Genomic DNA, 26,577 nt, shown 5'->3' on the forward strand with positions numbered 1-26,577 from the left:
AAGCACTTCATGCTTGGAGCAGAAGGGATGGGATGTTACATGATGTGAGCACTGGTGAGGCCACCTCTCGAGTACTGTGTCCAGTTCTGTGTCCCTCCATGCAGGAAGGACATAGAGGTGATGGAGTGGATGCAGATAAGTGCAATAGAGCTGGTGAAGGGTCAGGAGGACAAGTCCTGTGAGGCGCGACTGAGGGAGCTGGGGTTGTTAAGCATGGAAAAAAGGAGGCTCAGGGGGGACTTTATCACTCTCTAGAACCACCTGAAAGGAGGCTGCAGCCAAGAAGTAGTCAGTCAGCCTCTTCTCCCAGATAACCAGCAATAGGACAAGAGGAAACAGCCTCAAGCTGTGCCAGGGAAGGTTTAGGTTGGACAGAGGGAAGAATCTCTTCACAGACGGGGTGATTGGACATTGGAATGGAATGCCCAAGGAGGAGGTGGAGTCACAATCGCTTGTATTTACAGAAAAGCTGGACCATGGTCTATCGGTGGTGTTCAGTCATAAATTGGACTCAATCTCAGAGGTCCTTTCCCATCTGACCGATGCTGCGTTTCAAGGCTGAAGTCAGCTGGTGCGCAGGGGATAACCGGGACAGCTACAGCCCTTCCCGGACGGCAGATCGGCTGACGGGCCACTTCCCACACGCTGCCGCCCCGTGCCGCCAGGGATGTGTCCCCGAGGTTCTCCGCCCCGGCCGGCCCGGCTCCGCCCCGCGGCCCCGCCGCCACATAAGGCCGCCGCCGCTGCCTCCCCGCCCCCGGGAAGCGCGGAGCAAAGGCTGGGAGTCGCCCTCCGCCGCCATGGTGTTGAACCCGGTGCTGGGGAAGCTGGTCAGCAAGCGGGTGGTGCTGGCCAGCGCTTCGCCGCGCCGGCAGGAGATCCTCACCAACGTGGTGAGTGCGGCCGGCGGCCGCTGGCCTCGCACGGGCCGGGGGCTGCGGGCGGCGGCGGCCGGGCCTGCGGGGCCTGACGCCTCCCGGCCCGCCCGCTCCGTGAGATCAGTGGGAGGGGAGCGGGACAGTAAGGGAGATGTGTCCTTTCGGAAATGCACTAGTGCAGAGCAAAGGAGGCCGTAACTTGTCATTGAGTCCCTCCGGAGGAACGTGCCGGCCTCGCTGCAGGAGGCTTTTCAATAGCACTTGGGTATTACCTATCGAACTTACCTTGCGTAGTATTACCATTCTTAATACTTCTCCCGATAAATTGAACTAAAGTGGAAGAAATAACTTCAGAATATGGATGTGTGGAGAAGCACCGAGGTTCAGTCGTGCACTAAGTTATTAGAAACATAGCATGCCTGCAGGGTGCAGTAAATGTGCAAGTGTATCCTAGAGCAAAGAGGTGGAAGAGTAGTTGGGCATTGTTCGACGAAACCAATCAGAAACTGTCTGGTTTTGGTTTTTGTTTATCATGTGTGTAAGGACGCATGAAGTGATGTAAAGCTCCTGTAAGAATGTGCACTGCTGTTGCATGGGTAAAGTGCTATGCATGGATTCAGTAAAAAAAAAATCAAGTAATATAATTCTCTGTTTATGAAGTGTGTAAGCTTATGCTGTTACTTTTTATATGAAAAGAACAATGAAATTACAAATGTGATTAGGTTCTAATAAATAAGAGCAAAATCAAATATACATACCATTTTCAACGTTCTGATTGTTTTATTTAAATTGCTTGTAAAATATATGTATGCACTAAACACTGATAGAAGCACTGGGGGGTTTTTTCCATGTGTGTTTGCGAGGGAGGGGGGGAAGGTCTATTAATGTATAAAAAGCAGATGTCAGATTTGCCATTTGCTTAATACGTTTTGGGAGCACTGTTTTATAATGAGGTCAGATTGACTGCATCACTTTCCTATTACAGGGCCTGCGGTTTGAGGTGGTTCCATCCTGGTTTAAGGAGACACTAGAAAAGTCATCTTTTACAGCCCCTTACGAGTATGCTGTGGAAACAGCAAAACAGAAAGCTCTTGAAGTAGCAAACAGAATGCATGTAGTAAGTTACTAACTATTACAGCAATGAGCTTTTTGTCTTTAGGTGGTGCATGTTACTGTGACTTACTTTGTTTGCACTGCTTAAGTGATCCCTGAGGTTTTTTTCTCCACTGAAGGCTAATGGATGATGTTTTCCTGTCATTTGTGAAAGATGGTGTCTTGAAGTTGCCTAATCAGAAATCTAATGCCTGCAGTTCAGGCTTTCCACAAACTGAAGCAGCCTGCATCTTTTGTCAGCATCTCAGCAACATACCTGCTCTTGTGTGGGATTATATTTTTTTTTTTTTTTTGAACAGTCAGGTGTATAGCTGACCTCATTCCACATATTTGTTGATTGTGAGACAGACTCCACAGAAAAACACTGATGTGATTCCAGTGCTTTGCTGTAGCTTTCAATGAAGGAGTGACAAGAATAGCTCAGGAGTTGAGTATGGAGGTACTGGAGAGGAAAGCAGAAAAAAAATTACTCTTTCTTTGCCCAGAATGTTTTAAAACAGAATTTGTCTATCTAATTTTAAGAAGGGAGAAGTTGATATTATTTCAGGTTCTGTTACACAAGGCATCCATTTTGTATCCTAAATTTTATCAAAACCAGTGATGCAACTTACATTTTCAGTGATGTTTGACTTATGCCCTTGGCTGTGATCACTGTTTGAACACATAAAGCTCTTTGCTACCAGAACCTATTTGAAAGTTGAGAAAATTAAATCTCACAAAATGGACCATAGTTTTTTCCTAATAATATAGTTCTGAAAGAAATGGGTGTTTGCAGATCCTATTCTAGTGGCAGAAAATGAGTGTTGAACAATTTAAATTAACAGTGTTGCCAGATGTCACCATTCTTCAAAGCAAATATTGCATGATCTCCAGTGTAAATCGTTACCCAGTTTTCTATCAACTACCTTCCAGACAATGGTACAAGATAGGAGAATGGATTTTAAACCCAACCTCATTAAATTGCTTCTTTGGCTTTCATTGCAAAACACTGTGCTGGTGGTAATGCTAGTTCAGTGGATTTCAAAATGCTTCTTCATACAGGAATTAGTAGAACTAATTCTAGATATCATTAAACAATTTGGAGCACATCAAGTCTTTGTCTAAAATTGCCTCCCTATAAATGCTTTATTATAATGGTCACACTTACAGGCAGGTTTCATGTCATGCTGTGATAAGTAACAGCAGTATACCTTATAATTCAAGCAGTATAGCTTATAATATGCAGGTGAATCAAAACTTAGCTATAAGGACAGGTACTGTTTAAAGTCACGAAAGGCTTAAAAGGAATTATTATATATCACTACCTCTCATATTTAAAAAAATATATTGTGTTCCCTTATAAGAGAAAAACACAAAGTGAAACAAAAAAAAAGGGGATTTATTTTTCTGTAAAATTTTGCTTGGAGAAATGATCCTCGAGGGCTGTATTCTGTGGCTTCCTTTAAAGGAATTGCTTGCCACCTTGAAGACCAGATTGACTTTTGAGAATCCACTTTATTTCCTGGATGCATTTATTCATCAGTAACATATTTGGGCAGATTTGTGGCTTGAGAATGGTGGGCTCAAGCCTCACTTTTAGGGTGATATAAACATTTACTATTTTGTGAACAGTGCAAAAGGAGAAATAATGTCTTGTTTTCAGTAGAGCCCTACTTCTAAACCAGTAAACTGCTATTGTCTCTCCTTATGTCTTCAAAGATTTTGTTCTCTTTGCATCTTCTGACAAATGCCTTCTTATGCTTTTGCAGAAGCATATGAGAACACCTGATGTTGTCATAGGAGCAGACACTATTGTGGTAAGAAGTCTTTAGTGATTTAGCATTATTTTAATTTATGACAAGTGTAGAAAATACTTGTATCTTTAGGTTTAAGTTTGAAATCTGCCTTCACTGTGAAGTTATACCTGCATTATGATACATCTTTTTGGGGTGTGTTGATGTGGCTTTTAGGGTTTTTTTTTTCCCAACAAGGTAATTTTTGAAGTCTTGAGAGCTAGAAGCTTTGCTACTGGTTTGGGGACACTAATGCAGCCATAAATATTGCCTTGGATCTCCTAATATGTAATGGAAATTCTGTTCTTAGGTGACTTGTCTGTTGGGAAGTCCAGATCATGTGAACAGTTCTGTGTTGTGCCTTGTAGGAGGAGGTCACTTTGTACCTGACATCTTCACAGAGACAGTGAACTGTTAAGGACAAAAAAAGTTGAATTATCCTTTTGTTTGAGAGGTGCAGCCATTGGAGGGTAGAATATGGCACTCAATGTGCTTGAAACTAAATTACCTGTTCTACCGAAGTATCTGTGCTTCTTGCTCCACTCAACAGACTCAAGTTTGAAGCCCTGGCTGAAATCATGACATGAACATGATTTCTGACCTCAGTTTCTGAAAAATGAGAAAAATATCACAGTCACTCTGTTTTTCTGTTTTAGTCTGTGGATGAGCAGATCCTGGAGAAACCAGTTGATAAGCAAGATGCCTACAGGATGCTATCAAGGTCTGTAGTTTTAAGTAAGATAGGAAATTTGAAGACGCAATTTCTCCATCACTTAGATTCTCAAAAGGATTCCACAGAACCAATACATGCAAATTTTTTTTGGTTTTGTTTTGTTTGTTTTAATTTTAGTAGGTCAGGCTATTAATTAGGGGTATGAAAAGCACTTAATATTTAGCTTTTTAGAACTCCAGGAAAAAAGCCAGACAAGATGATGCATCTTTGCATATATCCAAGGTGTCAAGTGAAAATTTTCACACTCTGTTTCACCTTACAATTTGGTGTGGAATCTTGTGGGGGACAGAACATGTGAGATGTTTGTGATCTCATCCAAAAATATCCTGGCTAATCTTTACAAGATTATTCCTTAAATAGTCTCTTCAAAGATTCACAATCCCTTGCTATTATACTTCTGTTGCTTACACAGCAAGTAGTAAAGTCCTCAGAACTAATTGGCCACAGTGTGGCACTCTGGAGCCACTATAAGAGAGAGCCGGGGGTGAGGGAATCTGGGCTCTTCCTCTGTGCTCTGGCTTGCCATGGGATCTCTGGGGACCAGTCTGGATGAAATGAGAACATATGCTCTAGTTCTCTCTTACATGTTTAGTCTGAGTTACATCACCTAGCTATTTATTGCCAGCTTTCACTGAAGATGGCCCTAACAATAGAATTTATGCCAACTGGCCTTTTCTAATGCATTTGAAATAGTCACTTTTCTGATGTACGGTGAATGAGCTGATACCATGGACTACTCTTATACAAGTGATATTTTGAAGACTTGAAATGACTGCAGCTTTTGATAGTGTTTTTTATGTGGTTATTTTTTTGTGTGTTTTGCTGTTATTTTTGCAGTGATACTGAAATAAAATTTATTTGTTTGGGATGCATGTCAGATCCATTGAGTGATACATTAATATAATGGTCTGTTCTCAGGCTGTATCAATATAATCATGTAGAATATTTCATAAGACTGTTGCTTAACGGACATTTTTTGCCTGACAGGTTAAATGGGAAAGAGCACAGTGTTTTCACAGGGGTGGCTATTGTACACTGCCGCAGTAAAGGTACACATCACTTTATTACAACTCAATATTTGTATTAAAAATTACTCTCATGATAGCTTGTACAAGTAAAGAAACAGGATGGAAATGTTTCGTATACAGTCTGAATTGGTTTTCTACTCAAGAACTACCTTATCAAAATATAAATTAAAGTCTCCCCACAAAAGCCAACCTTCTTCCTGTATTCAGTTTTCCCACAGAAGGGAAAGCAACAAGACAGTGAAGTTCAGAAATACTGTCTCTGAAAGCTGGGAGACTAATTGAAAGGCCAGTGTAAGTGGTGCAATATTCTAAATTAAATTCAAGTAAGGTACTACAGACTGTGAGAGTGAGCTGAATGTGATCCATATCAACTTTATTCTATGTTGTGCTTAGATCAGTTGAGGCTTAATGCCTCAGACTGTTAAGAAGCTGTAGGAAGCAATACATCAATGTTCCTTATTGCCTAATTAATAGAGAAAGTGAGTCAGTTTTATGGAAAAAACCATTAATATAATTTGAGGAGTGTTTGAAGGGCATTGTCTTATAATTGTGACAATAATCTTTTAGTAGAGCTTTTGCAGACATTTCTCTGGACATAGTCTTTCTATACACAAATTAACAGTTTTTAATCTTTTCTGGAATGGTTGCACTTAACTCTTGTAAAATGGAATTAAAGTTAGTGATGCAATGCTGCTAATATGCTAGTACAGTAGAGGGACAGCTGCTGCAAAAGAAATAAAACATGTTACCAAGGGCATGTACCTATGAGCAACCCAGGAATGTAAATAACACCTTTAACTGTTTACTCTAGGAAGAAGGTTAGGTGCACCCAGCTGTAGTAGTGATATTATAACAGCACATCTCATTTGAGGTGTACAAATTTGAACTGCATCACAGTCAGATGAACAGCAATATACCTTTAGTCTGCAGCTTTCCCCAAGAGATGCAATCAATAGCACAGTTTTCTTATTTTGTTCAGGTTTCGCACTATCACCATTAGAAATTGGTTAGCATTCTTCCTTTGGTCTGTACTGTAGATATTTCTTACTCCTCCTCAAGCATTGCCACTGCTACCAGAACTGTGGTTCTGCTTGGGAGATGCTTGGTGCTTATAGAAAAGAGTAGAGAGAGCTAATAATCTGCAATGTGCACAGTCATCTGTGCAAGGCTGTTTCTTTTGAGCATGTTTTGGAAAAGCCTCTGTCTGCAGTGACACCAGGGCCACAGTGTATCACATGCAGCAGGGTCCATACCCAGGTTTGCAGTACTTTATTGCACCTTCCCTCATCCACTTCCAGCTACAGAAGTCTGAAATAATACTGTCATCACTTCAGAGATGATAGGAAGATGACAGCGATAGTTCTTGATGGGACTGCTGGATACCCGAGGCTGAAGTGCAGGTGGAGCTGCATGTACCCATTTTTATGACACCTACATGTTGAACTCTGATATGTTGTTAAGAGTTCTTTGACAATACTCATAAAGTTGGGAGGGTGGCTGTAGCTCTCTTTGTACTAAGTGCTGGATGTGTGTGCCAGCATCCATAAATAGCTTTGTGTAAGCGTTGTTAATTTAAGATTATGTTCCACACAGGAAGAGCAGTCTGTTATCCCTGAGACAGTACTGCAGAGGTTGAAAATGCAAACTCTTAATGTTTTGGGAAAGCTGAGTCCACTGTCCCTGAAGAACATTATTTGTCATTTCATACATCTGTGCAACATATTTAATTTTTCTCAAGTAAAATTGTCAAATGATTAATAGGAAATACAACCTAGATGTTATGCTCTCTAAACTACAATTTCTGTGTCTAATAAGACCTTTTTCTTTCTGTAGACAATCAGCTAGAGATGGAAATCACTGATTTCTATGAAGAGACTAAAGTAAAATTTTCTGAGCTGTCTGAAGAGCTCTTATGGGAGTACATTCACAGTGGGGAGCCAATGTAAGTAAGATGCCGCAACACTTGAGAATAGGCCTTAGGGTACATTGTTTAGCCAGTGTAAAACATCATCCTGTGTTCTGTGAAATTTTGTTCTGTGTATATGAGAAAAGATAGTATGGGTGATGCAAGGGCACTATTCTTTTGTTCTTGTGTAAAGCTGTCATTTCTCCAGGGAAAATGTGCTACCTTTTTAGAACCCTAATGAACTTGAAAAGTCTAGACTTGAAATACTCTGGTTTAGAGCAAGCATTTGTGCAATATACAATTATCTTTCTGTTAGCAGAGACATTTAGGGATGTTCAGTGCCCAAGACAATGCATAGTTCATTACAAACAGGTGAAAAGAATGTTGGATAATTAGGGCATCATAGAACTGTATTGGGAGAAAGCTAGAACTTGGTGTATTTAATTTATCAAAATCACTGCTCTAATGCAAGGAACACCAGCTTAATTTTTACTTATCCTTGTGAAAAGTGAAAACACAGTTTGTGTGTGTTGCTGTGGCCTTCAGTTTATGAGTTTCTGCTATACTGGTAATATAGTTACTGATCTATATAGGCAACATTTGCAAAGACAATATACCAGACAACAGTTATTCCATGGAAGAAATAGGATGAGAACAGAATGCTTAATTACAAGTCCCAAGATGAAGTTCACTAGATTGCTTTAAAAAAAAAAATAGTACTTGTTTGGAGACAACAAGGGAAAGGAATTTGTTTTACCTTTGTGTTAGCTGGACCTGCTTGAAGGCATAGTTAGCACTAAGGGCTGCACATCAAGTGATCTGATGTGAACTTTTGTCCCCGTAGCTTCAATTCTGACCATGTAAGAAATTGGGGTGGTTTTTAAACTCATTTGTGCTATAAAACAATAAAGCCACGTTTTACTGGGGAAAAGAAAGCACTGTGGACTTTGGATATACTTCAATGATTATGTGTAGATGAGGCCTACTTTGTGAACATGGAAGGTTCACAGCTTATTGAATAGACTGATTTTTAAATTGGATTATATGGAGAGAATGTTTTGGCAAGACTGCAGCTTGTAATAAATTGCTACATAGGTTTTTGGAAGGTGATGTTTACTATGCTAGTTAGTATGATATTTAGATTTAGTGGGCCATAAAGTTGCAGTTTGAAGGAGAAATGACCATGGATTAGGTCAGGAATATGAGGTTGAAAATTATTTTGGAATATTCTGAGTATTTCCTCTGGAAGCAATGGCTTTAGCAGTTCTTTGTTGTACCAAAATGGCTCACAAGCAGTGCTGGGTTGTTCTGTTAATTCTCCTGAAAGAGGAGTGTGACATCAAGGGTTTCCCAAGGACCAAAGGTTCAAAAAATGTATTTTATTATTCTCTGAGGCTGAAGCAAATTGATCTTTATTTATGTAATCCTGTTTATATATGTTCCTATTATGTTTATATAATAGGACGCACTTGTTCTGCCTTTGCAAAGGAACTACTAAACATGGTGTCCTATAAATTTTGCAAAATTCAGTAAGGAGAAGTATCTCACAGCACTGTTTTTTTGGTGATTTTTGTTCCCTCCTCCATGTCCACTCATACAGGTTACACGATTGTATGCATATAGGTTTTTCTAAACAAAAGGTGACCATTTGACCATTCCTTCTTTTTTTTTTTTTTTTTTTTTAATTTACATGGCAAAGTAATTTTCTGAAATAATCCAAGACTTAATAATCACATGAAAAAAATAAAAGAAAATGACTAGTTCTCTTGAGGATTAAACTGAGTTCTTTTCTAGCAAGAAAAAAATGTACCATATGCAGTAGGGTCCATACCCAGATATGCAATACTTTATTGCACTTTCCTTCATCCACTTCCAGCTGCAGGAGTGTGAAATAATCTTGTCATCTCTGGAGAAGCGACAGGAAGATGACAGCAATGGTTCTTGATGGGACTGAAGAAGAAAATTGGCATGTAGTGTTTAAGTCAGTCACTGGTGACAGAGAGTAATACTAGAAATACATAGCTGATATAAAGTATGGGTAACGAAGGAGGGGAAATTGCTGTCTCAAGGTAGTCCGTGTTGAGTCTATAAAAACCCCCAAATTTTGGCTTCAGAAAGATATTTTGCTTTTTGTTTTATTCCTGTTCCTCTTTCTAACCAAGGATTTTCTCCTTGCAGGCACTGTCTCTTTCCTTTTTTTCTGTGTATCTGCAGAAAGAGGCCTGTACCACCGTAATCCTGACTGTTTTGGGCTTGTATAATGAGTAGACCTTGTACCACAGTAATCCTGACTTTTTTGGGCTTGTATAATGAGTGGACTTTGACCTAGCTTTTTATTTTGTAATCTTTCCCTTATGAACAACTTTATCTGTCTCTGCTTACAACTGCTAGCCTAAAAATCCAATGTAGTTTTAGTAGCTCTCCTCTGATGGCAGTGAAACCAAAGGACTCCACTGCAGTCTGGGAAGGAGGCGATGACACAGTCTTCATCTCTACAGTTTCACGTTTTAGTGTGAAGGAATAAAATATAGAATATAAAAGTTCTTATCAGGATCCAATTCAGAACATAAAGTGTTGCAGAAAAATAAATATGTAGCAATTTCTGTTAATCTTCTTGCTTGAGAGTATGATACTACTGCTTTTGATAGTTATGTTTTTTGCCTGCCTGTAAGCATATACCAAAATAACTATAACTTCATTGAAAAATGAGAAGACATTTTAGTCATTATAATATTCCTAATGAAGTTGATGTAAATCGTAAGAATGTTATAAAAGAAAAAATAATCTAAACAATGACAAAGTTATAAGGTAGTGTTGACAATGCAGGATTAAAGGAAAATTCCTATTCTACAATTTTTAGCAATTCAGAAAATCCTACTTGCTGGTATGCTGATTCCTCTGTTTGTTTTAGCATGCTATTAGAAAGGGAATCCAGAGGTAAGTACTAAAAATAAAGAGCTGTTTCTGATCAAATCTAAGATGAAAAACTTAGCAATAATTTTTGTGTGTAGTAACCTTCTTTCTCAAGCAGTTTGTGTAATTCCATACTACCTTAAGTTAATAGATCTGAGATCGACTGACCTTTGGTTTCTAAGCTTGCTGACGTAGGCTTTCAGATTCTACTGTTGTGTAGGAAACATACTTTTAACTCCCTTGTTCCTTGTATGAGAACAATAAAATTGTTGGCTCTCCTGCAGCTTATCTGACTTGTACATATTTCCATTTGTGAACATGTAAGGTTCCAATCTGTGGAATTTGCATAATTACACCTAAAGACAAATTAGATTTCCAAGGTTAGTTTCTGTGCATGTACATTCCCGTGCCAAATTACCATTATTACCATGACATCTAAGAACACAGTGTTGTGAACCACAACACTATTCTGTCTCAGATGGTTGCACAACAGATGGATGGATAGGGCTAAATAGAGCAGTGGATCTTACTGAAATAGGTTGCTCTTTTCTAAGAAAGTCCTGTCTTCCCAATCCTTGTTTTAAGTATTCCTATGACTGAGATCTGCAAGATGCATTCTGTAATAATTTGAGTTCTAAATGGTCATCTTTATTGAGCTCCTTTGGGACCTAAAGGCTTTCCAGCCTCTTGTGGAATTGGGTGAGGGTCATTATGCATTTGGTGATCCAGTGACAGTGTTGCTCTTGGTGACACTGTTACCTTTTTGGTAGCCACGACTTGGTAACCTCTGACAACACACTCTGACTGCAGTCACCTGCTGCTTAGTTGTCTGTTGCACTTGCGCTGTCTGAAGCATCAAGACCTTTGGCTCCTCACCCTAAGTTGAAATACTGATCCTTATTTTTATCTTGTAATTTACAAATTGAAGTGTTGAGCCTACCTGGTAGATTTAGTCTGCCTGTAACTTAGGTACACTAGTCTTTATTCCAGCCTCTGCAGTTTTGGTGTATTATTAGTGTTCTCTGTGATATCTCTGCTCCTAACCTTAATTAGATCTATGTTGGTTTTGCTTTCTCTTCCTCAGGGACAAGGCTGGTGGATATGGTATCCAGGCCCTTGGTGGAATGTTAGTTGAGTATGTCCATGGAGACTTCTTGAATGTGGTGGGATTTCCCCTGAATCACTTCTGCAAAAAGCTAGCAGAATTGTACTATCCGCCCTCTAAAAATAATGTACAGCATAAAAAGTATGACTCTATCCCTTCTGTGGACACTTTTGAGAACTTAAGTGATGGAGAAAGTGAATCTTCAAATTTCACAGAGCACAAAGTTGCTAGTAAGTTGGACCACAGTGGGATGCATTCCTCAGGAGCTGCTTATACTTCTGAAAACACTTCTGCTGTCAGAACTGGTTTTACAGTACCTTTGGAAAATCAGAATGGAGTGTCACAAAGTGCATCAAAACTTCCATCCAAAATTCTAGAGCTGATGGATGGTTTTAGAGCTTCAAAGGTAAGGGAAAAAAACCTACTCATTACATGCTTGTCTGATCCATTTGTTTCACTGGACTTCAGTATGTAACAGGTATTGTGTAATATTTCATCTGGGGAAGGAATGTATTAATAATTAGTAGAAAAGGACCACTGACGTTCTGGAGAGTCTTTAGATAGCTGAAATTTCTGGTGCAGTGCAAACATTGCTGGGTTTGTCTTTTTGTATTTCTTTTTATGTGTTCTATGAAATTTCAGTTACCTATTGGATAATTTTATCCCTTGAGTTGAGAGGGAGAAGAAGTTGCAGATTTTTCTTTTTTTACTGATCAGAAGAGCACAACCAAGCTGGAATTATATACTCTTCAAAAAAAAAAAAAAAACCATTTGATGAGGTTAATTCACCTGACTTTAAACTGTGACAAGAATTGAATATATTATATTTCCTTTGTAACTTTTAATGCTTTGCATTAGAATTCTGTGGAAGATCTTAATTTTTTATTGTCTCTTCAGAATATTATTTCTTAATAACCTGTTTCATGTTCTGGATGTGTTTAACTGATAATATCCATGTTGTATCTGATGGAGGCATACTCATAACAGCTCACAAACAAGGTCATGTACCCTGTGTTTCAGCCAGGCGTGATGAGAAATGCATAGCTGGACATTTTAAGTACTTCCAGATTTTCTTCATGGTTTCAGTGTGGCAAAGACAATAGTGAAGAAGAGGAAGAAGAATTGAACAGTGATCATTCTAATAGATCACTGGTCTCCAAGTTTTTTGTGTTTTGGGAAGATGTGGGAAAAAAGTGCTAAAGCGGCAGTGAAATGCAAACTTGGAGCTAAAGATCCAGTAACTTGGAGGTGAATGGAGGGGGGCACACCAGACAGTGAACAATAGTTTTGCTGAAACAGTGGAGAGTTGTGCTCAGCTCTGAAGGAAGACTGTAGTGTGATCATGTGGTTCTGTGGGCGTGCTGCTTGTAGGCATACAAAGCTGTCCTGAGAGGCTTGGAATAAAGTGGCTTTGAGGGTGCTGCATTTGTGAACTTCTTGTGTACCTATGGAGAGTGACATATTTGAATGGGTGAGATGATGCTTAGCATTTCTTCAATTTAAGTAAAAATAAATATGGATAATCATCAGCATGTGGCTGTACATTACTTTTACTGTTTACAGTGATGTGATGCTGAATAGTTTTGTGCAGTGCAAGACAGTGGCGGCTGGAAACAAAAAGAACAACTTTACTTTCTCACTACTCCAGTGTAAAGTCATAGGAGGAAGTACTGAATCACATGTTGGACTAGTGGAATTTTTTTCCCACTAAATGGATCTTTGTAGAATTAATTGCCAGTAGTGATGAATTGCGATCAGACAAAACTCATCATGTTTCCATTTGCAGAATAGGTATAAGTACACAAAAGCATTTATTTCCACAAAAACTCTCAAGGTTTTTTCATCTTGATTCAAGACCTTTATAAAGCAGAGTAAAATCTCCTGCAGGTGAAGGCATTGCTGCCTGTTTTCTTCTGAACTGCTCTCTTGCAGAACAGGAGATCAGGATTAAATACTTGCAAGCTAAAAAACTTTGAATTTTTAACATGTTCCAAATTTACATAGTCTGATCTATACTCATATCTTTTACGTATCTTCTTCTTTAATTCCTTTTTTTTTTTTTTTAACTGAGAATTAGAATGAGTTGGTCAGCCAAGTTTTCTGCCTTATCTTCTCACCTTCTTTTTCCTGTTCTAATAGTTTCCAGTTGGTATCAGTCCAAAGACTGGGCAGGTCTCGGAAGCCATCTGGTTGTAAACTAGGTGTAATTGGCTCAGTATTGCGAAAGCCTGAATTACAATAAATCCCAGCTATATGTAATTGGCTCAGTATTGTGAAAGCCTGAATTATAATAAATCCCAGCTATATGTTTTTATTAGAATAACCAAGTTGTTATAGAATAAAAAGGTGTGAAGATGATAGAATATCATCTACATGCAGTAGCAGACCTACCTCTCAAAGTTAATCTCTTTTTCTCCCTTTGATTTTTATTAAAGAGAGTGTCAAGGCCCTTCTTTCCTTAATTATTTTTAGATTTAAATTTCATTATAGTTGCTTGCAGTTATAAAGAAATGGAGTCTGTGATTGCTGCATTTGCCTCCACTGTTGAGCTCTCCAAAAGTTCCTTGATTTTAGGTGTGTTGCCTGCTTCAGAATACACAAACTGTAGAATTGCAAATGAATTTTGAATGGAGATGTATATATTACTATATTTCATTAACTTTACTCTCTGGTTTGGTTAGCATATCTTGAAAAAAGTTCAGCTAAGGCTTTCAATTAAAGGCAGCCATTGCCCATGAGCTTTTCTTCACCATGAAGCACTTGCTGGTTTTTTGTCCCCATTCCATGTGTACACATCCTGTTAAGGTGTGCCTGTAGTACAGTTGTCCTATGAAGTTTTATTCTTTCTGTTCTTAGTCTTTTGGTGGTTTTTCCTTAATTTTAATAAAATAAAGACTTGTATTTTAGCAGCTGAAGCTGTTACACTATTTTCGAGGAGAGTTTTGAGTTCCTAATGCTTTGGGTCTATCAAATTTAATTTTTCATTATTATTTAATAATAATTTTTATTATCAAATTTTGGTATTGGTTCATATGCTTAAGAATGTTCCATTACATCAGTCATATAGATCGGGGAGTGCTAAATATCTCAATAAAGAAGTGGGTCTTCATACAAAATATGTAGGCTGCATTCCAGAATACTGTGAGTTCCCTTCTCTCCTAAACACCATTGTTAAAAGTTCTGTTACTTGGCCAAGATTCTGAAACCCTCTGAGAAGGAAGGGAATAATTTTTATGAGGTTTGTTAGATTGTGTTGCAGTAGTTTAACAGTAGTTGTGTAGAATAATTCTAGGCAAACAATATAATTCTTCTGTTTTCTGATTGCAGTCTTTTAAACACAGCATGATAACAATTTCTTACCTACACATAGGCTCTGTTTGTAGCCTCTAAGCTGAAGATATTTGATCATCTGAAAGATAAAGGTCCAATAAAGGCTGTGGATATTGCAAATGGTGTTGGAACCTCTGTATGTGGAACTGAGAGACTCCTTGATGCATGTGCTTCTCTTGGATTACTGGAGAAAACACCACAAGGTGATTAATTTACCCTCTGCACAACTGTATATACTAAAAGACCGGCAGGACTGGAAGAGATGCTTTTAAGGTCACAGGTTCTGACATGATATTGTGGGTAACTTGGATTTGGGGCAGAGGGAATGGATTCCTTTGCTTTCATTATTAGTAGCTGGAATTGTTTCATGTGGAGGAAGGCTTTATGTAATGAACACATTCAAGTCTCCTTTATGGAAACCTTAGATTGTTTTTGCTCTCTGAGCATAATACTGACCACATTTCTAAGAAAAGATTGCATGGAGAGTCCCAGGGAACAGTGTAATAGCTCACATCTGTCATCTGTACTTGAGTCACAACAACCCCATGCAGCACTGCAGGCTGGGGTGAAGGTGGCTGGAAAGCTGCCCAGTGGAAAAGGAACCTATTGGTGTCCCAAGAGCAGCTGAGCATGAGCCAGCGTGTGCCCAGGTGCCCAGTGAGCATCCTGGCCTGTATCAGCAGTAGCGTGGCCAGCAGGACCAGGGCAGTGACTGTGCCCCTGTGCTCAGCACTGGGGAGGCCACAGCTTGAGTCCTGTGTTCACTTTTGAGCCTCTCATGATATGAAAGACACTGAGATGCTGCAGCATGTCCAGAGAAGGATAATGGAGCTGATTAAGGGTCTGCAGCATAAGTCTGATCAGGAGTGGCTGAGGGAGCTGGGGGTGTTCAACCTGAAGAAAAGGAGGGGCGAAGAGATCCTATTGTCCTCCACAACTACATGTGAGGATGTAGCCAGGAAGGAGATGGTCTCTTTTTAAAAGTAACTAACAGCAGGATAAGAGGAAACAGCCTCAAGGTATGCCAGGGGAGATTTAGATTGAACATCAGGGAAAATTTCTTCCCTGAAAGAATGGCCAAGCATTGGAACAGGTCCCCAGGGAAGTGGCTGCCTCACCATCCCTGCAGGTATTTAAAAGGTGTGTAGATGTGGTACTTGGGAACCTGGTTAAGTGGTGGGCTTGACAGTGCTGGGTTAAAGGTTGTACTTGATAACCTTAGAAGGCTTTTCCATTGAAGTGATTCTGTGTTTCTATTTAAAATGATTGTGAAATTCCATTTTCTGCTGCAGCAGTGCTGTCAGCCTTCAGCAGAGGATCAGGCTTTTAATGGGGAGAGTTCTGCAATATGTCCCTCTTGGTGGACAACAACATAAATTTTAGTGCTCCTAACTGAACAATCCATGAAAGTGTATGTAAATGAGGGAGTCAGTATTAGGATTAACTTTTTCAATCAACATTATGTAGTTCTAAGTTTCCATGCATATCATTTACATAGTAAGACTTGAAATTAATTAGGTATGAAGAAAAGAAAATAAAGGAGTCTTTTTACCTCTGTTAGAGGACAAGACAAATTAAAAAGTTCTGAAGACAAAACAGAGAAAGTTTGAATTCAGGGAAGAAGCAGCCATAATAGAAACAAAAATACAGTCAAGAATGAGGAACTTCTAATACTGTCACTTGAATATTAGGTATCTAACTGAGGTACTTGTGTTTAAAATATAAAAACTAAATCAGTGTGTATCTATATTTCCCAGTATCTAAATTCTGTTTTGAAACAAAATACTTGCTCCTTTAAGAATGACAAGACTTTCAGAATTACGTTTTGTGCAAAATTTTTAGTAATAGATCATAAGATCAGGATTTACTGGTTATTTATGCAGGAAAACATGTCTTCAGATTTTAAATAACAGTTGCAAAGTACTGAAACAAAGCTGGTTTCAACTGTGTTCTTCCCATAAGGTTACAGTAATAATGACTCAGCAAATACCTACCTGACCTCAGATGGTAAATACTCACTTCATGGCTACATTATCCATTCTAATGACCACCTTTGGCCTCTCTTCACAAACTTGGAGTATGCTGTCAAAGAAGGGAGCAGGCAGAATCATCGAGCCTTTGGAAAGAAAGCAGATGATCTATTTAAGGTAATATAAACTCTTACTAGTATCAAAACCAGCTGTTTGGAGCCCAGAACTGATCTAGGGACAAATGGAGACAGAGCTATCAGAGAAGAAAGTTTGTCAGTCTCAGAAATGGTAGAAACCCAATGCAATTCACCAGTCCCAGGCTTCTGTTCCCTTCAACTTGAGGCTGTGAAGTAATGGAGCAATCACAGAGTATATTGGGAAATTTGACTGCTGACAAAAATTCTCCAGATGAAGTGTTGCCCATCCCACTGATGCCCTCTCAGAACAACCTCTGGGCCTGATTAATTTATGTTTGTGTCCCTTTTATAACCCTAGATAATACCTTAGCACACATGTACTCCTTCCATATTGCATGCCAGTCAGTTGATTGTGATCCAGTTTAGGCTGTGCTGTGTAGTCAAAGCTGGTTTGTGTTGATGCAGTGGAGAAGAGATCTAATCTCCTTTATGAAGTTTTGTATAAGCTTCAAGTTGATATCTATTACTGACAAAATTGTAATCCTTCTGCCTTCTTTTTCAGTCTGTGGTATTCCTTTCCCAATGCTAGCCCAAATGGATGTGATCAGACTGGAGAATAACTTAGGGGTGTAACTAGCCTAACTTGTCAGTTACCCATCTGGTGAAGCAGGTTGAGAAGCATATATATCTGTGCCTGTGTAAGCAGAGTGCTGCTAGTGTGAGCAGGAGAATGAGTTTGACAGCACTGCTGGCTTAAATTGTACTTCAGACTACATCCTGAGGTCCTTAATTTGTATTAAACTTCAAGATGGTGATGAAGGCAATCTCCTGAAGGAGATGTCTACAACCCTTATTTATAATCAGTGTAACAAAATAAGGACTTGTGGAGATTTAAAAGCTCTGCTAGCTTCATGTAAGTACTTAAATAACTGGAGGACAAAAACTCCATTGGAAATCATTCAAAGGGTCTTGAAGGGAGTTAAGATACTTTGCTTTAGGATAGCTGTTGGAGTAGATGTCTGACTTTATATACAAATTAAGTGGTTTAATTAACCACTGGAGCTCTTCCTTTGCTAAACATCTGGGTTATCAACTTTGCTTGGATGATGCTTGTGTCCGTTTGGACCTGGGCTCCATATATGTACAGGATGGTGTGCCTGAGCAGAGTTTATGGGCTGTCTGTGGCACTCTGCACACCACAGCCTGGAGATACTGCCACTTCATGGTAGTTGCAAAGCCAGCCATAAGTGGTGAAATCTGTGCAAAGGTGAAAGGTAAAGGGATTTGTGTGTATGTGTCCTTGAATAGGTAAAGGCATGGGATTCTGCTACTGAATGCTTGCTTGTTCCCTAATCAAAACAAAAACAGAACGATCTTTAACGTATCTGATTTATGGTATGGTCCAATTATCTGGTTATTTTTCCATCATGGGAGAATACATGTTTGAGTGAAATGAGAGCAATTTGTGAGGATATCAAGAAGGAGCACTAGAATTTTTCTTTCATCCTGCTAAATCTGTCCTTTCAATGTGTCTGTGTGATCAGAATTCTTGAGAGGATGCAAAATTCTGCTTATCACTAGGCAAATGATTTGGATGAGCAAATAGTTAGTGGCACTTTTAATGGACCTTTTCATTTTGGGAACTCTGATGTTCACCTACTGCCTTGGTTGTACATAATTTTAATTAACTCTGAAAATAAACTTTCATTATGCTGCTTTTCCCCCTTTTTAGGACTATTATCACAGCCAGGAGGTAAAGCAACGTTTTATGGCTGCCATGCACAGCATTGCTCACCTGACAGCAAGAGATGTGGCTACAGCGTTTGATCTTTCACAGTTTAAATCTGCTTGTGATTTAGGAGGTATTGCTTGTAATTGAACTTGTATACGAATTAAAGGAAAAAGCTTGATTTCAGTTCTGCATTTTATTACTTAAAAGACATGTATATTTTTAATAGAACATCAGTAATATTACCTACTGTTGTTTTTCTGATACTGCAATGTCAGAATAAAAGAACAGTGCAGCTAAGTGAGAATTACCTAAATGGTATTAGAATAGCTTAAGATGTTTGTCTCAAACACCTTATGTTTGTCTCAATGCTTGTCTCAATCAGTTACACAGTTCAAGGTAGAAAATAAGATAGTGGCTCATGTGACACAGCATTGAGGTGGGAGTGCCATTTTCAGCAGTATTGTTGCTCTCCTTAGGCACATCCAAGATCTTCAAAAGTAATGCAAGCAGTGAACCACCACTGCTAGGGTGTCAAACTTGAAACACTGCACTGCTAAAGCAAAATTTCTGACTCTTTCCTAATGGGTTTTTTTTGTGTATTGTTGTAGTTACTAATATTTATTTGTCCATCAAAATGTTGAAGACCAGTGATATATCTGAAGAAACTCTGCTTTTTAGCATTCTTTTTTTTTAAAGGAAAGCCTGTGCTTGGAGCTGCACAGAGGAAGTGTTAATATATAGGGAAAGATCCACTGAAGGAAGAATAATGTATTTAGTGGCTGAGGAGGTAAACAGCATCTCAGAGGAATTAACCCAATACTGGTACAACTGCTGCCACTTGTGCAGAGACTCCAGAAATTCACAATCTTTACTATGCTGTAGAGCATTTGTCAGATTTCATGTATCAGTGCTTTGTAAATGCTAAACAGTTAGAAGTGTTCTCCTTCAATAAATAGAAGTTTTTGCCTTTTGATTTACATTTTGATGCTCCGCAGAAAAACCCTGAGGTACTGATACTGAAGGTCACATTTGCAATTCTTTGTCAGTAAGGAGTCATGCCTGCATTCCACAAGCTTTAAAACCTTGCTCTATCAACCAGGAAGTCTTGTTGCCCATGTTTGTTGTTGAGCTGTCTACCTCTGGTTCTGATTAAATGTCTCTATTTCACAATGTTATATTCAGCCTTGTCTTTAAAAATGTCTGCAAATTCTGGGAGAAAATCATTGAATTGACTTCTTCAAACTTTTAACAGGTTGCACTGGAGCTCTGGCTTATGAATTAGTACAAGTATACCCAAACCTCAAGGTCACAGTATTTGACCTTCCAGAAGTCATTGCAAACACCTCCTTCTTTCAGCCTTCAGAACAACACACTGCTCCAGTGACATTTGTGTCAGGTAAATGTAGCCCATGATAATTTTTCTGGTTTCTCTTGTCCTTGAGCACAAACAGGCTCTTTTGCTGCTGCTCCAATCCCAATCATATCTTAGTACAAGGCAATATAGGTTCACCCATGCTCAAAGGGGACATAGTATTTTTCAAGACTGTGGGGATAAAAAATGCTTGGAGAATGTGGCTAAATAGGTATGAATTAGTAATTTTTTGAATACCACTGGAAGCAGAGTCTGCATGTGCTTGTCTGAGGTATTTCATTTCTAGACAAGATCAAAATGGTGACTACAAAGAACTTTGTCTCCTTCCTTGCTTTGTGTTTGCTCTCCATTTTTTTGTTAGACAATTCTCGCCTATGATCTGCTCTTTAACTATACTTTCCTTATCTGCAAATCAGGGCATACCTGTACCTGTTCATTCTTGTTACTTTTGTACTCTGCTGAAGCACCTTGTTTTTACAGGATGTACTCTGTGGTTTCTGTAGGAATGTACTAACTCTGTTTTTCAACAGGTGACTTTTTCAAGGATGATCTTCCAGAAGCAGATCTTTACATCCTCTCACGTGTTCTTCATGACTGGCCTGATGAAAAGATACATGTGCTGTTAAGCAAGATATCAGCTCTTTGCAAACCAGGTATGTTTTTTTCATCTTGTGAACTTAAAGGTGCATGTTAAAGTACCTTTAATGAGCACTGACTAATGCTTTTCTAGTATAAAGTTAGGATATTTTTTTGTTCAATCATAGTAGCCTTTTATTGAATGTGTAGGCTTGCATTATGATAATACCTACTAAGAAAAAGAAGGAAACAAAGCTGCAAATAATATATAATAAGCTTTTACTGTAGTTGCAAGCTTCACATACACCTGTATCATATCCCCAGTCTCTGTCATGCCCAGTCTTTCTTACTAAGCCCTGTATCATCAATTAAGTAAGCATGTGCTTATTTCTGTACATAAAATTAGCCTAACTAAAGTTCCTTTGTATAAATCAAGAAGCAGCAGTTTTGCTGTTGTTTTGCTATCTCAGTAGTATCCAGAATATGGTAAACTGGCTGAAGTTCAGTACTACTTTATGCACACATACCCTGTGCATAAATATGCACCCTGTATGACTTTCTACTACATAGAATATGCAGCCTGTATGACTTTCTACTACATGGAGTCATAGAATCATCAGAGTATCTCAAGTTGGAAGTGACCCATAAAGATCATCAAATTGAAGATCATAAAGCGATCATAAAGATCATCATCCTTGCTTCTTGAAGGCTTAACTAAAACTAGTTAAGCCTTCAAGAAGCAAGGACCATCTGGATGACTAAGAATGTCATCCAGATGGTCCTTGGACTCCAGCAGGTTTGGTGCTGTCACCACTTCCCTGGGAGCCTGTTCCAGTGCCTACCACACTCTGGGTGAAAAATCTTTTCCAAATGTCCAGTCTGAACTTTCCCTGATGCTTCATTGCATTTCCTTGTGTCTTGTCACTGGTTCACCAGAGAGAGGAGATCAGCACCTTCCCCTCTACTGCTCCCTTTGAGGAAGTTGTACATGGTGATGAAGTCACACCTCAGCCTTCTGTTCTCCAGTCTGAACAGATCAGGGGACCTCAGCTGCGCCTCATGAATCTTGGCCTCATGGCCCTTCACCATCTTGGCCACATACTGAGGCACCCAAAATTACACACAGAATCAAAGAATATACTGGGTTGAAAGGGACCCATCAGGATCCTCAAGTCCAACCTCTAGCCCTATGCAGGATGCCCCAGGGGTCAGACCACGTGCCTGAGAACATTGTCCAAACATCCCTTGAACTCAGACAGTCTTGGTGCTGTGACCAGTTCCCTGGGGAGCCTGTTCCAGTGCCCAGCCATCCTCTGAGTGAAAAGCCTTTTTCTTATAGCCAAACTAAACCTCCCCAGACCTATCTTCATGCTATTTCCTTGAGTCATGTCACTAATCACAAGAGTGAAAAGATCAGTGCTTGCCCTCCATTAGCTAGCCCTTGTGAGGATGTGGAGGACCACAAAGAGGTCTTCCATCAGTCTCCTCCAGGCTGAACAAAGCAAGTGACCTCAGCTGCTCCTTATAAGACTTTCCCTTGAGACCTTTCACCATCTTTGTGGCCCTACTTTGGATGGTCTCTAATAGCCTAATATATATAATTTTTTTTCTTGTACTGTGGTGCCCAAAACTGCACACAGTACTCAAGGCAAGGCTGAACTCACAGAGTAGAATAAGACAATCACCTATTTAGTGATTTTGTATCCTCTGCTTGGATGCACCCCAGAACATGGCTGTCCCTTTAGACTGCCAAGGCACACTGCTGACTCATATTCAGGCAGTATTAAAGATCAAAGAAGACAAAAAGCAGAAGAGCCCGACCACTAAGATCGTCTGATTCCTTAATGCAACTGTAGGTCTGAAGTTTATTATTTCAGAGGAGAGGATGCAAAATAAGACCTAGCCCATAAACTGATTATAAATTATGAAAGAAAATTTTGGGTGACTGTCTTAATCTTATGCAAAGTTTGGGTTTTGACAGATGCCCACAGGAATTGCTTGGTTCAAATGAAAGCAAGGGTGAGTTTAAGAGCATAGGGAGGAAGTGATCTGAAGTTCTGGAGACAGTGCTCTAAACTCTCCCTTTTTTTTAACAATTAAATGGTTGCTTCCAAGAAGAGATTACTGAAAGTAAACTTTCACTAATTTCCACTGAAGGCCATTAAAAAAATCAATCTGAGGGGACCTCTGTAATTGTCTCTGAAAAAGCACTTTAAAGTTAACCTAAAAGTACTTACACAGATCCACTTTTGGTTGTTTTGGAAATGCAGGAAGTGCCTTGCTAGTGGCAGAAACTGTGCTTGATGAACAGAAGATTCATCCTTCAGTAGCTGTGCTACAATCCCTCAGTATGACTGAAGGCAAGCAGAGAAGCAGCTCAGAATATAAACAGCTACTGGAGAAATACGGATTCACAGATGTACAAATTAAGATCACAGGAAGCTTATTAGATGCTGTTCTGTGCTTCAAGAAGAATCTGTCACTGTAGAGTGCCCAGAACCAATCTGGGATGCTGAATTTTTACCCCTTGTGCAATATACCCATCATCAACTGGTTCATATTGGCAGTTAAGGATGATTTTGGCCCTTTGTCTGAAGCATAGTTGTTACAGGCCTTGGATACAAGTTGGAGTGCAGCTTCTGCCAGAGTGAATTCTGTGCATTTTAAAAAGCCTCTGGGGCAGGCTGAAACTCCTGCATGTGAAATACCTTAATGTCCAGTTCTTCTGCACACTGTATTAAGCTTAGACTTGGTATAGCTGTGTATAGCATGTCAGGTTAAAACTGCAAGCTTGTACTGAGCTACATTAATATCTTAGTTTTCTTGGACCATAAAATTAAAGAGTTCTTCCTCTGCAGTGCATTCAGTGGTTACTACTAATTTTTATCAGATTTTTTTTTTTAATTAATATTGTACCATCTGCCTGAATTTGGGGATGATAGTCCTTTTTTTCACTGCTGTGTGGGACTTCACTCAAAAACATCTCATATATAGTCTTTTAAAGCATTTCTTCTACAAGCAAAAGTGAAAACAGAACAAACATCAAACATCTCTACAACACCTGTAGTGTTACAGAGGAACTTCAGCAGCTTCTGGCCTCCAGCCACAGTATGTACTGCACAGGCTGCACTTGAGAGCTCTTCATATTGCTTACTGTCACTTCTGGGGTTTTTCTAAATATGGTTGAATGGCCATATATGCTTTCTGTCTCATTAATTGAGATGAGTTTTAGGGTTTATGTATAAAACCTTGTATGAAAATTTAAAAAATAAAAGTTGCTTCATGCTTCAGTCTTTGATTGGAGAAGTGCATAATGTATCCCATCTCTTCAAGTAATTTGTCACAAATGTCACCTCTCCTAATGTTTGTTTCTTTCCTAATACTTCATTGATATTTATTTTTTCATTTCAAAGTGTAATGGAAGCCTTTCTGGAAATTAAAGTTACACTTTCAAACTAGCTTTCTTTCTGTCAGTTGTGAGGTTTTTGCCTGTTGCTTGCACAGCAGTAGTCCCAATAAACCAGTGTGCAAGAGGCTGTGCCAATACTGAATTACCAACCTCAGCAAATTAGAGGGGGTTAAGCAGGAAGGTTAAGAGTTGCATCTGTCTGGATGTTAGTTAATCAGGAATTACTTTGCTCCTTGACCAATGGGTAAAGAAAAAGTGTCACAGTGGCTCAACTCATTAGGAGAAACAGGCTTCCTACAGACCATTTCAGATGTACAGAATCAGGGAAATGTCAGACTTAACCACACTGGGGGTTTTAATTCTTAGCAGAAGGTTTCTATGAATGGAATTTTGACTGATCTTATCTGTACAGACATTTAAAATAGATAAGGCCGAATATTCAAATTAATAAATTTAAAATGTTTCTTTTCCACCTGGACATGAAGCTTGCTTTTAGCTTAACAGGTTTGTATGTTGAGAGAGTCTCATTCTGGCAATCAGATGTGTCTCATTGCATAGTTACTCATGAAGTTCATAATGCTGTTCCTTAAGGTGCTTTAAGCTGTTTGAGTCAGAAACAATGAAAGCCTAAAGTTGGCACACCTGTAACTGTCACAGACTTTAAAACTGTGCCCCTAAGTACTATGTCTCTGACTGTAAAATTAGAATAGAACGTGTTTGGCTACTACCAGCCTTCATTTACTCTGTGATTAATGCACAACACTAAGCATTAGTCCCTTGGGCATGGTGTCTGTGGTCATGTACCACAGCTCTGCACTCTCAGGATAATTAAGTGTTGGAGCAGATGATCCAGGGACGTTGTGGAATCTCTGTCCTTGGAGGCTTCCATGTGAGAAGCCAGTCCTGAAGAAGCTGAGCTGATGCAAAGCTGCCCTGCTCTGAGTGGGAGGCTGGACTAGAGATCTCCTGTGGTCTGTTTCAGGCTCAGGTGCTCTACAGTCATGTGATACGACCCAGTCACCTGAACAATTATAAGCTCATCTTACTAATATACAAATTAAGTTTTTCAGTTGCTCTAAATATCTTTTGCTGATTGGTAGAAGCAGTGGATTTAATAGTCTTAACACTGAAAAGATTATAAACACTGTACATAACCGAGGAAAATTTTCCTGACATGAAGAATGACGGGGGTTAAGTTTTAAAACTTTTTGATGATTATTGAATCAAAAATTGTCTGAGCTGTACAAGTTGGAATGGCTCTGAGGAGATTTTCTTAAAAGTCAGAAAGGTATGAATGTTATGCTGCACTTAATAATAAAATCACTCTGAACTTCTGCTCTTTTGATCTGAATTGATGTCAGGCCAAAAGGCAAGTATGTATCGCAGTGCTTTTGTCAATAGGCCTCTCTTGGTTTCCCTTCCCCTCACAGGTCTGAATATGGAGAAGAATTCTCTGTAAATCAGATCATTTAAGTTCTGCTTTCATCCTTAGGTCAGTCCCACCACAAAGAATTCGAGTCCTACAGAAATAACATACAGAATGTATTGAACAGAAACATTGACTTCTCCTCTGCTTCTGTAATGCTTGCCATTCACTCTTCTCTCTCCTTGCCATCATTTCAACATGAATGTGAAGTAGCAGTATATCCCAAAGAGATGCAACTCTATTCCTGTCTTACTGCTTTCTATAGTCCTCATGCCAAGTCTACAGAAGTCATCCCCTTTTCCCCTGAAAACAGAAACGTGACTTGACTTGTGAGTGTTTGGTCACTCTATACTGGGAAAGGGAGTTTCCTGGGGTTTCTGAGAGGAGTGGATTATTCATTTAATAGTGGATTAGTCATTTAATAGGAGAGAAAATCCATAAATGATAAAGGAAATCACTCAGGTCTTGTAGTTTGCACCCCTCTGTATGGCAGCAGAAATTTTCTTGCCTGATAATGGATTAGAACTGTTGTGTTTGTTTTTAAATTAGGCTGTGCAATTTTGCTGGCTGAAATGGTGTTGGATGATGAAAAGAAGAACAGGAGCACAGCTCTGCTGCAGTCTTTGAACATGCTTGTGCAGACAGAGGGAAAGGAGAGAAGTGGCTCTGAATATCAAGCTTTGCTGGAACAACATGGATTCACAAATGTCAAAATCAGAATAACAGGAAATTTGTTAGATGTCATTCTCTGTGTTAAGACCTAGAAAAAATGTATTAAGCAGTAGTCTGGATGTCTTATGCTTGTGTTTGATGTTTTGTAATTACCCAAATACATTCTCAATTTCCCATCAATACCATAAACAAGAAACGTAACAAAAAATGCCAGTTTTGGGATACTACTTTTAAAAAGGGAGAAAGATTGATTATATTTATTTTAGACTTCAGTAGAATGATACCAGGAGATTCTGTGGCTGCACAACATGTGTAGGACACAAATGGTGTCATCAGCCCAAGGGCAGTAGTCACACTGCTGAGAAATCACTGTTTCTACATACTTGCTGCAGTTAGAATAGTAGAGTTTTTAGACCAGCACACATTGCTTTGCCCCTGTTCCAGGAAGTTAATGTTGGTATCATTTTAATGCTCCATCACCATCCATTTTAGTATCATTTTATAT

At 39.2% G+C, this 26,577-nt stretch overlaps 1 protein-coding gene across 2 annotated transcripts; it reads left to right on the plus strand.

Annotated features, from left to right (window-relative positions):
* Nucleotides 1–731: 731 nt before the first annotated feature.
* On the plus strand, nt 732–26,191 carry ASMTL (acetylserotonin O-methyltransferase like). Of its 2 annotated transcripts, none has more exons than XM_009085357.4 (13): nt 732–893; nt 1,864–1,995; nt 3,740–3,787; nt 4,420–4,484; nt 5,484–5,545; nt 7,358–7,466; nt 11,428–11,854; nt 14,819–14,981; nt 16,741–16,925; nt 18,618–18,747; nt 19,870–20,013; nt 20,520–20,642; nt 22,836–26,191. In XM_009085357.4, the coding sequence occupies exons 1-13, from the start codon at nt 801–803 to the stop codon at nt 23,051–23,053; spliced, it is 1,899 nt and encodes a 632-aa protein (XP_009083605.2). In that variant the 5' UTR covers nt 732–800; the 3' UTR covers nt 23,054–26,191. The 2 variants fall into 2 exon arrangements, with proteins under 2 accessions (XP_009083605.2, XP_009083606.2); XM_009085358.4 differs by having other exon boundaries at nt 25,950–26,191.
* Nucleotides 26,192–26,577: the final 386 nt, after the last annotated feature.

Source organism: Serinus canaria, chromosome 1, assembly GCF_022539315.1.
Source record: "Serinus canaria isolate serCan28SL12 chromosome 1, serCan2020, whole genome shotgun sequence".
NCBI lineage: Eukaryota > Metazoa > Chordata > Aves > Passeriformes > Fringillidae > Serinus > Serinus canaria.